General features: G+C 44.4%; 1 protein-coding gene across 1 annotated transcript; it reads left to right on the top strand.

The window, feature by feature from the left end:
* Nucleotides 1-895: 895 nt before the first annotated feature.
* Nucleotides 896-8,807, top strand: GLRX2 (glutaredoxin 2). Its single transcript, XM_041773420.1, has 4 exons — nucleotides 896-1,032; nucleotides 4,932-4,989; nucleotides 7,450-7,626; nucleotides 8,534-8,807. Exons 2-4 carry the CDS (start codon nucleotides 4,933-4,935, stop codon nucleotides 8,663-8,665), a joined length of 366 nt encoding a protein of 121 aa, XP_041629354.1. The 5' UTR covers nucleotides 896-1,032; nucleotide 4,932; the 3' UTR covers nucleotides 8,666-8,807.
* Nucleotides 8,808-13,213: the final 4,406 nt, after the last annotated feature.

Genomic DNA, 13,213 nt, shown 5'->3' with positions numbered 1-13,213 from the left:
TCCATCCAGTGAATTGTGCTTAACACAGGCTGTATTATATTAAAATTATGACATGATTGTTTCACCTCATAATGGCCTTTATTTTGTAAATAAGTTAGAATTCTATTTCAAAACAAAATAACAGAGCAAACTTCCTAAATAGCTACCTTTGCTTCAAAACCAAACCAAACCCCCCAACACTATAGATAACATTTCTTAAATTTTAAAGTTAATTTTGGGTTTATGAAAAATGACTTCACACCTTTTCAGAGTATTGGTTTTGCAACTAATTTTCATACTTTTATAAGGCAATGAAACACCTCACTTGAAAATAGGGGGGGGGGAACCGTTAGAAACCGACGTTCTAAAAAAAAAAGTTCTAATTTTGTAACTTGGTAACGCGAATCTTAAACTCACGTAGTTGGATATGAAAGATCAAAAAAGGTTTGTTCTTGTAGTCGTTTAGAATTCTGAAAAATACCATATTTGCCCTTTGACCTTAACAAATAGATTTCAATGTCCTCAGTAAATAAATATAAAGCGCTACCCCCCCCCCATCTTAAATAGCGACGCACAAAGGGCTATGATTGCCACGAATGGCACAGTCCTTAGCAGCACTTGACCTGGTTTCAAAGACACGGCAAAACACCTCTGGGCTAGCTCGTTTTATTTTCTAATTTCATTTTTATTTATAAACACAAATTTTGCTTTCTTCGGAATGAAAGCTCTACGTTGGATTACTCTTCTTCTTTTAATCCTGGAGGTCACATCTAATAGTCCCACGACTTCTATGGGCTCTCGACCAGCAGCCTAATTGTAAGAGGACACCGGCTCTTCAGGAGACACCTGTCAGACCGGAAGTTGTGATGACGCCACCGTCTATGTAAACATCCCAGGCGTTCGAGTCTTTCTCTCGGACGTTTTTCTTCTCGTTTCGCCAGGATGTGGGCCACAGTCCCCACGCGCTGCTTCCACGCGCCCGTGAGCCTTTATGAGCGTCCCTAAGCCCTACAGAGCCAGGTGAGGGCTGGGCCGAGGCGTCGAGGCCAGCAGGTGAGGCGTCGGCGGCCGCCGCGCGGCTGTTCAAGCGCACGTGCGCAGCCCTCGCCCCGACTCGGCGCCCCCCGCCGGCACCCCCCGGCCCGGCACAGCCCCCTCCCCGCTCCCTGCACACACCCCCGCCACGCCCCCCCGGCCCGGCCCCCTTGCCACGCCCCCCTCCCCGGCCCGGCACGCCCCCCGCCGGCACCCCCCGGCCCGGCACAGCCCCCTCCCCGCTCCCTGCACACACCCCCGCCACGCCCCCCCGGCCCGGCCCCCTTGCCACGCCCCCCTCCCCGGCCCGGCACGCCCCCCGCCGGCAACCCCGGCCCGGCACAGCCCCCTCCGCGCTCCCTGCACACACCCCTGGCCGCACACACACCCCCGCCACGGCCCCCCGGCCCGGCCCCCCTTGCCACGCCCCCTCCCGGTTCGGCACGCCCCCGCCGGCACCCCCGGCCCCCCCCCCCCCCCCCCCCCCCCCCCCCCCCCCCCCCCCCCCCCCCCCCCCCCCCCCCCCCCCCCCCCCCCCCCCCCCCCCCCCCCCCCCCCCCCCCCCCCCCCCCCCCCCCCCCCCCCCCCCCCCCCCCCCCCCCCCCCCCCCCCCCCCCCCCCCCCCCCCCCCCCCCCCCCCCCCCCCCCCCCCCCCCCCCCCCCCCCCCCCCCCCCCCCCCCCCCCCCCCCCCCCCCCCCCCCCCCCCCCCCCCCCCCCCCCCCCCCCCCCCCCCCCCCCCCCCCCCCCCCCCCCCCCCCCCCCCCCCCCCCCCCCCCCCCCCCCCCCCCCCCCCCCCCCCCCCCCCCCCCCCCCCCCCCCCCCCCCCCCCCCCCCCCCCCCCCCCCCCCCCCCCCCCCCCCCCCCCCCCCCCCCCCCCCCCCCCCCCCCCCCCCCCCCCCCCCCCCCCCCCCCCCCCCCCCCCCCCCCCCCCCCCCCCCCCCCCCCCCCCCCCCCCCCCCCCCCCCCCCCCCCCCCCCCCCGCCCCCCCCCCCCCGCCCCCGCCCCCCCCCCCCCCCCCCCCCCCCCCCCCCCCCCCCCCCCCCCCCCCCCCCCCCCCCCCCCCCCCCGCCCCCCCCCCCCCCCCCCCCCCCCCCCCCCACCCCCCCACCCCCCCCGCCCCCCCCCCCCCCCCCCCCCCCGCCCCCCCCCCCCCCCCCCCCCCCGCCCCCCCCCCCCCCCTGCCCCCCCCCCCCCCCCCCCCCCCCCCCCCCCCCCCACCCCCCCCCCCCCCCACCCCGCCCCCCCCCCCCCCCCCCCCCCCCCCCCCCCCCCCCCCGCCGCCCCCCCCCCCCCCCCCCCCCCCCCCCCCCCCCCCCCCCCCCCCCCCCCCCCCCCCCCCCCCCCCCCCCGCCCCCCCCCCCCGCCCCCCCCCCCCCCCCCCCCCCCCCCCCCCCCCCCCCCCCCCCCCCCTCCCCCCCCCCACCCCCCCCCCCCCCCCCCCGCCCCCCCCCCCCCCCCCCCCCCCGGATATTTCTCTGTGCTAAGCTGGTGACCCACTCCGGAAGGTGCTAACCACGTGGTTTTTGCTATTTGACTCACAGGTCCTTGAGTTCCTGTGTTTTTCCAGTGATATGTCTCCCTGAGGCATTTAGCGTTTCGCCTACCTTGTATGCAGTAGGCGCTCCATAAATGTGGCATGGCTAATGAGTGCAATCATGTTGAAGTGAAACGTTTCTTGTGCACTTCTCTGTTGATGTCCCTTTAACTTACTAGGTAATAACTTTTACCAAGCCCAACCAAAATTGAAGGAGAGAGGTTCTTTCCAGAAACGCTTTTATAGGAGAGGGTAGGAGATGATACTTCGATGCACCCCCTACCTCCTCTCACTGCCCCAAGATAACATTCGTTTGAAGGTTCTACTGGAACTCCTGCTTCAGTAGGAGATATTGTGGTAGATAGTTTGGGGATGAAGGCTAGATGCTGGATTAGAGATGGAAATTAGTTGATGAACCAATAGGTTGCTGATTTATTTATTAAAGATTTTATTTATTTATTCATGAGACACACAGAGAGAGAGAGAGAGAGAGAGAGGCAGAGACACAGGCAGAGGGAGAAGCAGGCTCCATGCAGGGAGCCTGATGGGGGACTCGATCCCAGGTCTCCAGGATCACACCCTGGGCTGAAGGCGGTGCTAAACTGCTGAGCCACCCGGGCTGCCCAGGTTGCTGATTTATTACACCGAAGCACCTTCTTAGGTCCAGCCCAGTGCTGGTTCACCTTTTTTTTTTTTTTTTCTGGTTTGAGCTCCAGGAACTCCACGTGCTTTTTTTTCTTAATGTGCACTCTCTGCTCTCCATCTAAGTTGGTTGCAGTCTCCCTAGCATACTATCCTCACCCCTTCCTGAGTTAAGTGCATAAGCCTTTTTTGTTTTAAAAATTTCCTTGCTAACTATTGAGATAGATTGTAAACATTGGGGAGTTCTAGTGTTATAATGTTCCCTTGGAGTAGTTCCTGCCTCTCTTTGTAATTATTGAAGGAAATGTTTGTTATAGCATCCTTATTCTAAGTGTGCAGGCATGCCCATGTAAATCAGCTGTTCATCATCTGAGGATAACATGTAATTATCCATTTAAATTTTTTTCTCTTAAAGTAAATTCTACACCCAATGTGGGGCTCAAATTCACAACCCTGAGTTACTGATGATGTAGCCAGCTAGGTGCTCCCGACATTTAAATTTTAAATGCACTCACAGGGAATTAAGGAAGTGTTTGGAAGGAGAAATTTTTCTATCAAAACTTGAGTTTGGAACATAATCATAAGGAGAATATATTTTGAAATTTCGGTTCTTTATTTTAGTCTCTTAATCTTTTTTTTTTTTTTTTTTAAGATTTTATTTATTTATTCATGAGAGGCACAGAGAGAGAAAGAGGCAGAGACCCAGGCAGAGGGAGAAGCAAGCTCCATGCAGGGAGCCCGATGCGGGACTCGATCCCAGGACCCCAGGATCACTGCCTGGGCCCAAGGCAGACGCTAAACTGCTGAGCCACCCAGGGATCCCCCTTAGTCTCTTACTCTTTAGATGTTCAAGTAATTCTTCTTTGAAGCCCATATTATTCTGTGATTCTTTTGAAAGATTTGTAATTTTGCTCTAATTAGTTTGCATCAGGATGTTGGATGTGGTTTGGACAATGCAGTAGAACTGGCTGATCAAGAAAGATAAAGTGGATGGGGAAAGGTCCTAGAGATAGGCAGAGAGACTTGATATAAAACTGCTCAAGTTTTTAGCGAATATACTCGTGTTGCAATGAATGCCTCCTTTTATAAGCTCCAACAGCTAGGTTTTAGATAATATATACCTAGAGGGTCCCTGTAATCAAGAAATGATAGTAATATGTTAAATGTTATTGAATATTTACTGTGATCAAGGGACTGTTCTGCTGTCAATACATTTAATCTTTGTAAACCCTTTGAGGTGGGAGTGACTATTATTCTTACTTTATGGATCAGGAAACTTGGAGCTATGAGTATTGTGATTGAGATATCTTAATTTCCTTAAAATCTTTGAATCTTTGTGACGTGAAGATTTGGCATATTTTAATATGAAAATGGAAACTATTTTTGAACTAATGGTCAGGTCATAGGTCAAGCATTAGGACAGTCTGCGAAATTTGGTGTTCAGATATGAGTGCACCAGGCTTTAAACACAGTAAATGTGGTTTTATCAAATAATTAAGGACATGTGGAGGCTAGCAAAGCACACAGTCCACAGTCCCTTTTGGTTTTTGTAAACAAATACTTTGTAAACCTATATTTTTGTACTAATAATAAGTGAAACTTTTCTGTATTTCATAGATTTGGATATATATTTATTTGCATACCAGATTTTTTTCAAATGGATCTCATCTGCTATCTTATTTTTAATGATGTATTATCTTTAATGTTTAAAGCTGCATTGCCTTTTGAAATTCTTTTTAGGATGGGGAACAGCACATCATCATCTGCATCAGCACCTGCTCCTGTGAATCAGATTCAAGTGAGTGTTGGAGAAGTAGGAAAAAACTTTCCTCTGTGGAAAAAGAACTGGGTCTTACACATTTAATATGCTTATTCAGTATTCAACACGACATAGGTCAGCAAATGAATTACTAAATATATATTTTAAAATCTGCTATCAAAATAATCCAGTTCACAATTTATTGTGAATAATAAATATTGTGAATAATCCAGTTCACCATTTATTGTGAACTTCTCAGTATTGTGAACGTTCTCATCTATAAAATGAGAAGGCCTAAAAGTAGTCCAGCTTTCATAAAAGTGACAGAAAAGTTCTAGATCATAGATCATATTGGTAGTGAGAATTTATGAGATTCATGGAGTCTTTACTCCACGTTGGGTCTGTGAGGTTAGCTCTTCCTTTCCCTCAGACCTACCTCAGGTATACTGTTGATACCAGTCATGCTGCCCCAGGGATACTGTTTGATATTGGCATGGTGTGTAAAGCTTTCTCCCCTAACACAGAACTTAGTATGCTGTAGTTACTCTATAAATGATCCTCTCAGGAACACCATGTGCTTCTGTGAACTCTTTTCCTCTTTTTCACTGCAAAACGCAGTTAATTCTGCCTCAGGAAACTTTTCTTATGTATGGTTTTCTTCCCTTGCAGTCAACAAGACATACTCATGTTTTTCTTTTCTCTATTCTTCACCACCACCAACCACCGCCACATATATAACATTTCTGCCTTTAATTTGTTCGGCTAAAAAAATGTTCACTCACAGCTGATGAACTTAACAGCAATGCTAGAAGCCTGTAGTGAGGGAATTGCCCCTTTTAAAACAAGAATATAAAATCGTGAAAATTTAGCAAGGTTGAGCTCAAGAGAAGGTGAGAAGGATTGTTTGAGAAACTCTAGCATTGTCATCTTGAGTTTCAACTCACTTTGAAATGTCTTCATCAGTTGTTTTAATGAATGTCAACACCCGGGATGCTCAGCTCTCTCTAAATGATGGTCTCAGTGTGCTTATAACCCGGGGCAGCATGGTGGAGGAAAAAGCACTGGCTTTGGCATTGGGACAGGTTGGGTTAAATCCTAGTATTGTGAACTTCTCAGTATTGTGAACGTTCTCATCTATAAAATGAGAAGGCATAAAAGTAGACCAGCTTTCAGACAGGTAGACCCTGACTTAAAACCCTTCTGACACCCAAAGATGGATGTAACTTTAGAATTACTTTGCCCGGGCACTCTACTTTCTGAATTTTGGGTTTCATCTTGAAGGTGTTGCTTATGACTTACGTAAAAACAGCCTAGACAGATGCTTGGGTGTTAGACCTATCTATTCAGAATCTCTTGAAGAACCTGCACATTCATATATTTAGAAACAAAAACAAAGCAAATTTCACAGGCAGTGCAATGCAGTTGCATGGCAAAGTCTCATGTTTTTTGTGATGAAGACCTGGAGAGTGGTTTCCAAACCAGGCTGATATTAGAATCATCTGGGAAGTTAAAAAAAAAAAAAACTTTCTGACTTCTGCCTGTAACCCATTGAATCAGCATTTCTGGTAGTAGCTTTTCCAGGAACAACAATATAAGAATGTCTTAACAATACTGTAATGACAGTTTGTTGTTGTTGTTTTACTATAAAGATATTTAGGCAGGAGTAGAAGTTGAGGGGTATTATACCTGGATCAGTGAAAGCCTTACATTTTTTTTTTAAGATTTTTTTTTTTTTTAATTTATTCATGAGAGACACAGAGAGAGAGGCAGAGGCAGAGAGAGAAGCAGGTTCCATGCAGGGGGCCTCATGTGGGACTCGATCCTGGGACTCCGGGATCACACCCTGGGCCTAAGGCAGGCACTCAACCGCTGAGCCACCCAGGTGTCCCAAAAAGCCTTATATTTTAAAGAGAAATCGTGTATCAGTTCTCACCATTAAAAGTTAAGGAAGGTAAGGAGTTAACTGCTAAACACCTATTAAGTATTTAAGAGGCAATGTAACAGTTTTAAGTGCTTGGACTATAGAATGAGACTTGCCTACCCTCAAATCTCAGCTTTCCAGCTCTTTTTAGGTGAGGACTATGAGTCAGTCACTTAGCTTTCTAGTGCCTCACTTTCCTCACCTGTAAAATAGAGATAAATATAGGACCTATCTCAGGATTATAATGAGGTTTGTATGAGCTAGTAAAGGTCAGGTGTTAAGAATTGTGTCTGGCACACAGAGATGTTTGCTGTATATGAATTGGCTATGATTACTATTGTTATCACTCCATGCCTACTTTGCATCTGTTACATACTTTTTTTTTCCTAAAAACATTCCTTTAAAATGAATAATAAAATTCTCAATCTGCAGAAGATGGGTTTTGGAGTCTCATGATTCAGTGCTCAAACTAAGTCCCTATTATCTATTTTCTTCTTTCCACTATAATCATGATTTCTTTCCAGAAATAATGTCTAGAATTAAAAGATTTTTTTTGTTTTTGTTTTTTCTGACTTCAGGAAACAATTTCTGATAATTGTGTGGTGATTTTCTCAAAAACATCTTGTTCTTACTGTACAATGGCAAAAAAACTTTTCCATGACATGAATGTTAAGTATAAAGTGGTGGAATTGGACATGCTTGAATATGGAAGCCAATTTCAAGATGCTCTCTACAAAATGACCGGTGAAAGAACTGTGAGTGTATCTCTGTGGTGCTTTTCCCCAAATAGGTAGCACCGGGGTCACCTAGAGCCTAGACCTTTGTGTTAGAAAAGTGAGCCAGGCACTCTCTCTTTCATCCTCTGAGAATCTTCTATGGATAAAGAAATGGCAGATCAGGGAACAAGATTCAGAGAGTGGGAAACAGCAGAATTCGTTTTATTTTTATTCTTGCCATATGTGCATACATGCATGTGTGTGTGTGTGTTTTGACTAGGAGAGTGGGGTAATGGTGTTGTCATGAGTACTCGTCTGTGAATCTTTAAGATCCTCCTGGAGCTCCTTTCAAGATGAAATCCTTCCTCCTTTGACTTGGACAGTACAAACCATGGGTCAGTCTTGAGTTACTGTGCTAATAAGAGTGCTTTAGGTGCTTTATGTTCTTAGATTCCTGAAATTTGTCCAACCATATGCATTTTTTCAATGAAATGCATTATCAGGAAAATATAAAATGTCATTTCCTTTCTTGTTTCCATGTGCATGGAGGATGTTATGGTATACTTTTCCCTTTCAGTAAACAAGTATAAGAACCACCTAAACATATAAACAATAATTACAGACTGCTATTTTCCCTTTTATATGCCATAGCAATTAGACGGAAGGGCCTGAGGGTCAGATTGCCCTGCATTTAAATCCTAGCTCTTTCATTTGCTATCATTGTGATGTGGGGCAAGTTCCTGTGCCTCATTTCCCTCCAAAATAAGGCTAAAATTAGTACCTACTTCAAGGGTTGTAGAGATTTAAGTAGGTACTTTGTGAAAGAGCTTAGTTTGGTGCCCAGACCATAAACAGTACCCAGAGTATGAGCATCTATTATTATTATTATATGAAAGGTTCTATACTTCTGACTAGAGTGACACCTAATCTTTTGTTTATTCAACAGGTGCCGAGAATATTTATCAATGGAACTTTTATTGGAGGTGCAACTGACACTCATAGGCTTCACAAAGAAGGGAAATTGCTTCCACTAGTTCATCAGTGTTATTTAAAAAAAAGTAAGAGGAAAGAATTTTAGTGATGTATGTGCTCATAAGGTTGCTAGTAAAATGATAACGCCTGATAATGCCTTTTAAATATTTGAGAATGTTTTAAATATGTAAATAACCTTCATGAAAAAGTTGTAAAACTAATGAACAATAAATTGTTGTGGAAATCTCTCTTCCTACTTGCCAATTCTTGAGCAAAAGGGAGGATATTTAAAACTATTGGGGTGGAATTGTATCAAAAGATAAAAGAATGTATTTTATTAGAAATTTATATATGAATTTTACAACCAAGAGCTAGAAGGTGAGCATTTGAGATTCTTTATTTATTCTGTGTAGTATTCAGAAGTTTGACTCCTTATCATTATGGCTTTCAGTGGTGAGGAGTGATTTTTTTATTTCTCTTTAAGATGGAAGGTTCCCTTAGATATAGTTGTCAGCTCAGTAGGGATATCCTTGTATTGTGACAAACCTTCACACTTTGTAGTTCTAGACTAAGAGAACTTTATTAAATTTGTATGATGGAATGAAATTTTCTTCAGAGAAACCCAGTTACTCCTTTAATGACCTAGTAGTTCCAGAGAATGGAACTAGAGGGCAGAAATTAAAGGGGGAAGATTTCAGTATTGTATGAAGATGAACTTTTGAAATAGTTCAGAAATATACTTGAGTATTATTGTGAGGTGGAAAATTCTGCTTTCCAAAACTTGTCGAAAGGCTGTTTGTAAATGTTCCATTAGAGATCCAAGTATTGGGTGAGGGTTTAGGTTAGTGACCCTAAAGTAATTTCGGATGTAGATATTCTTCAGTTCTGTTCCTGATACAAGCTGATCTCAGACAAACTTAGCAAACAAGATTATCCTATAGGAAGTCTTATTATAGAATAATTAAAAATATTTTGGATACTTGATTAATCACATCCCTATTTCAAGCTTCTTATCAACAAAAATTTTTTAAGTGCACTTAAGGAAGCATTTTCCTAGCTAATCTCACAGTCACCAGGGCAGATTGCCAGATGCTGTGAAGAGAAGTCTTCCTCAAAGGTGGGAGGACAATGCATTTTAAGAGAAGTGAAGTGCTTCTGCTTTCTGGTCAAGATGGACCAAGGAATCTGGGATAGTTCTGCAGGAGATAGCTGGTGGCTTTTTTGGCTAAATGTAATCTATGATGCTCCTTCATACATGGATTTATTAAACTGCCATTAGGAGACTTTGATAAAGTAAGAATTAGGATTATTTCATTCTCATGTGGTAAATTAGAACACTGGAATGGAGCAGAGAATGGAATGTCCGTTAGTCCTTTATTTTGCATTTTGTCCCAGAAATTTTACATGCTTGCTATGTTGTAGAATCTTTGTTAAAGAGTAGAGGAAGTCTGTTACCTTGTAACACTATAAGTTACAGTAGGAAATATAGATTTGGTCTTAATCCCATTCCTGGCATACAGCTCCTAAAACCCTTGGTTTTCTTGTAATGAGAGCCATAAAAATGTTTATTTAATGAGATGATTTGAGGGGAAAGCCCATAAGGATGGCAGCTGGTTGCCTGGAGAACCAACCATGTGATTAGAGTGTTGGAACTTTCAGCCCCACCCCTGACTGCTGGGGAGGGGAGAGAGAGTAGATTGTCATTATTGGCCATTGGTTTAATCAATCCTGTCCCTGTAATGAAGCCTCTATAAAATATACCCAAAAGGACAAGGTTTGCAGAGCTTCCAGGATGGTGAACACGTGAACACTCAGGGGGAGTAACATGCCCAGAGATCATGGAAGCTCCCACCCTTTCCCCATACCTTGCCCTATATGTCTCTTCCATCTGGCTGTTCCTGCTGTCCTTTTATAATACACCAGTAATCTAGTAAGTAACACATTTCTCTGAGTTCTGTGAGCCATTCTAGCAAATCAGTTGTCCTACGGAGCAGGTCCTTAGAACCCTTAATCTGTAGCTGGTCAGTCAAGGTAACACGTGACACAATCTGGATTTCAGATTGTGTCTGAAGCAGGGTTTGAGGGGAAGTCTTGGATTGAGCAGCTGCCCTGACCCACCCATCCCAGATAACCAAGACTTAGTTTTAACTGAAAGGTGCTAGTTACAAAGCCTAGAGTTAAGGGGGAGGTATTTGGTTGGGGCTACAACAAACTACTAACTCCTCAGTGAAAAAAAAAAAAATCACTATTAGTACTTAAACAATGATCAATACCTATTAGATCAAGAAAGAGAAGTGTTCAAAACACAGATCACAGAGGGTGTGACCAATGGGTAGGTGACAGTCTCTGAACAATAAATTCCATTTTTTTTTTCATAAAATATGGATACCATCTTCCTTAGTATTTATTTTGGGAAGTGGAAATAATGTAAATCACACACCATGGTGCTTAGTATAGACAGATTTTTCAATATGTAATGGCTATTATAATCACAATGGCTCAGAAGTATGTATGGTTTTCTTGGGAACCCATCAGGGTTTTCCAGTGTCCTAGTTAAGATTTTAGGGGGATGGATTTCCAGTTCTTCTCCCTTACCATATATCTTAGCTTGGGCAACTATAGCAAATTACCAAACTGGATGGTTTAGATATCAGTCTATTTCTCAAATTTCTGGAGCCTTGGAAGCTCAAGATCAGCTCAAGTGTAGCTAATTTGGTTTTTGGTGTGGGCCCTCTTCCTGGTTTGTAGATGGCTGTCTTGTGTGTCTCCACAGGGCAGCAGAGAGAAAGCAAGCTCTCTTGTCTCTTACAAAGGCACTAACTCATCGTAAGGCCTCACCTTCAAGACCTAATTACCTTTCTAAAGGCCTCATCATAAAATACCATCACACTAGGAAATAGGGTTTCAATACACAAATTTTGGGGAGACAATCTGTAACACCGTATTTTACAACTTGGCAAAACTAGGTAGAAGTTGTCTCAGCAGCTGTTTTTCCAGAACCAAAGGCTAGAAAGAAGAGAATAGTGATCATTTTAAGAAAAGGTAAAGTTAGGGCAGCCCAGGTGGCTCAGCAGTTTAGCACTGTCTTCGGCCCAGGCCGTGATCCTGGAGACCCGGGATCGGGTCTCATGTCAGGCTCCCTGAATGGAGCCTGCTTCTCCCTCTCCCTCTGCCTGTGTCTCTGCCTTTCTTTCTCTGTCTTTCATGAATAAATAAAATCTTAAAAAAAAAAAAAAAAAGGTAATGTAAACCTTTTTTTCAGTCTATTTAAAAAGATTGTATTTATTCATGAGAGACACACAAAGAGAGGCAGAGACATAGGCAGAGGAGAAGCAGGCTCCCTGCGGGGAGCCCGATGTAGGACTTGATCCCAGGACCCTGGGGTCACATCCGGAGCTGAAGGGTCAACCACTGAGCCACCCTGGCATCCCAGTCTATATAATTTTTAATGTTAAGATTTGGAAGATAAACTCTTTACTGTGGCCTACTAATATTAAGAAATGGGCCATTTCTCATTTTATCACTAATCAATTTATATGTGAATTGCCAAAATATCTAGTAGGGAAGATAAAAAACTGTTGAGAAAAAAGTGGTCTTTGTCTAAATGTATTAGGATTGTTTACTAATATAAAATTCCCATTTGAACAGTATTTTTAAAGTTATGTCTTACTGATAAGGTTTAATGTTAAATATTTTAACTTTTTAAAAATTATTTGAGAGCAAGCCAACTCCCTAATGAGTTGGGGAGCCTGATGTGGGGCTCTATCCTAGGACCCTGAGATCATGACCTGAGCTGCAATCAAGAGTTAGACACTTAATTGCCTGAGCCACCTGGGTGCCCCCTATTGTTAAATATTTTCTTTTTTTTTGTTTTTGTTTTTTTGGGTTTTTTTTGTTAAATATTTTCTAAGTCTAGTTTTCTTCAATGAAGAAATGTAGAATTTGTGATCTTACTTTCTCCATACAACTGCTATCATCTTTAAATAGAGAACTATAAAATCAACCAAATGTTCAAAGTTTTGGTAAGTTTATTTTGATGTAACTTGCTTTTTACTCTTTTGCATAACCTATAGCTCAGATCTTATAAGTTTTCAGAAGTTTTATGGGAATTCAGAGAGAAAAGAAACATCTGCATTGGCACTAAAACTTTTTGTTTACATAATTGATTTTTGGTATTAACATCACTTTTCCCAAAGGTAACTTTACGGAGTATTTTCACAAAAGAATCCTATTATAAGGGATCCCTGGGTGGCACAGCGGTTTGGCGCCTGCCTTTGGCTGGAGACCCAGGATCCAATCCCACGTCGGGCTCCCGGTGCATGAAGCCTGCTTCTCCCTCTGCCTGTGTCTCTGCTTCTCTCTCTCTCTCGCTCTGTGTGACTATCATAAATAAATAAAAATTAAAAAAAAAGAATCCTATTATAAAACTATTTAAGAATGTGCATTTTGGTTAAATCCAGAAATTCACTGGGAAAGATTCCTCAACCATATGTATTTTGAATATATGTAATTAGAGCCATTATAATAAGGCTAATGTTAATTATCAAACTTTAATTTCATCTTATTAAAATATGATTGCTAAGAGCCTTAGATTTTATAAGGCAGATTATAACCTTAAAATTCTTATTTCTTTAAATAAATGAATACCATCGTG

This window comes from Vulpes lagopus, chromosome 11, assembly GCF_018345385.1.
Source record: "Vulpes lagopus strain Blue_001 chromosome 11, ASM1834538v1, whole genome shotgun sequence".
NCBI lineage: Eukaryota > Metazoa > Chordata > Mammalia > Carnivora > Canidae > Vulpes > Vulpes lagopus.
The sequence above is the reverse complement of the archived record's forward strand: the minus strand, read 5'-3'. Positions and strand labels throughout refer to the sequence as shown.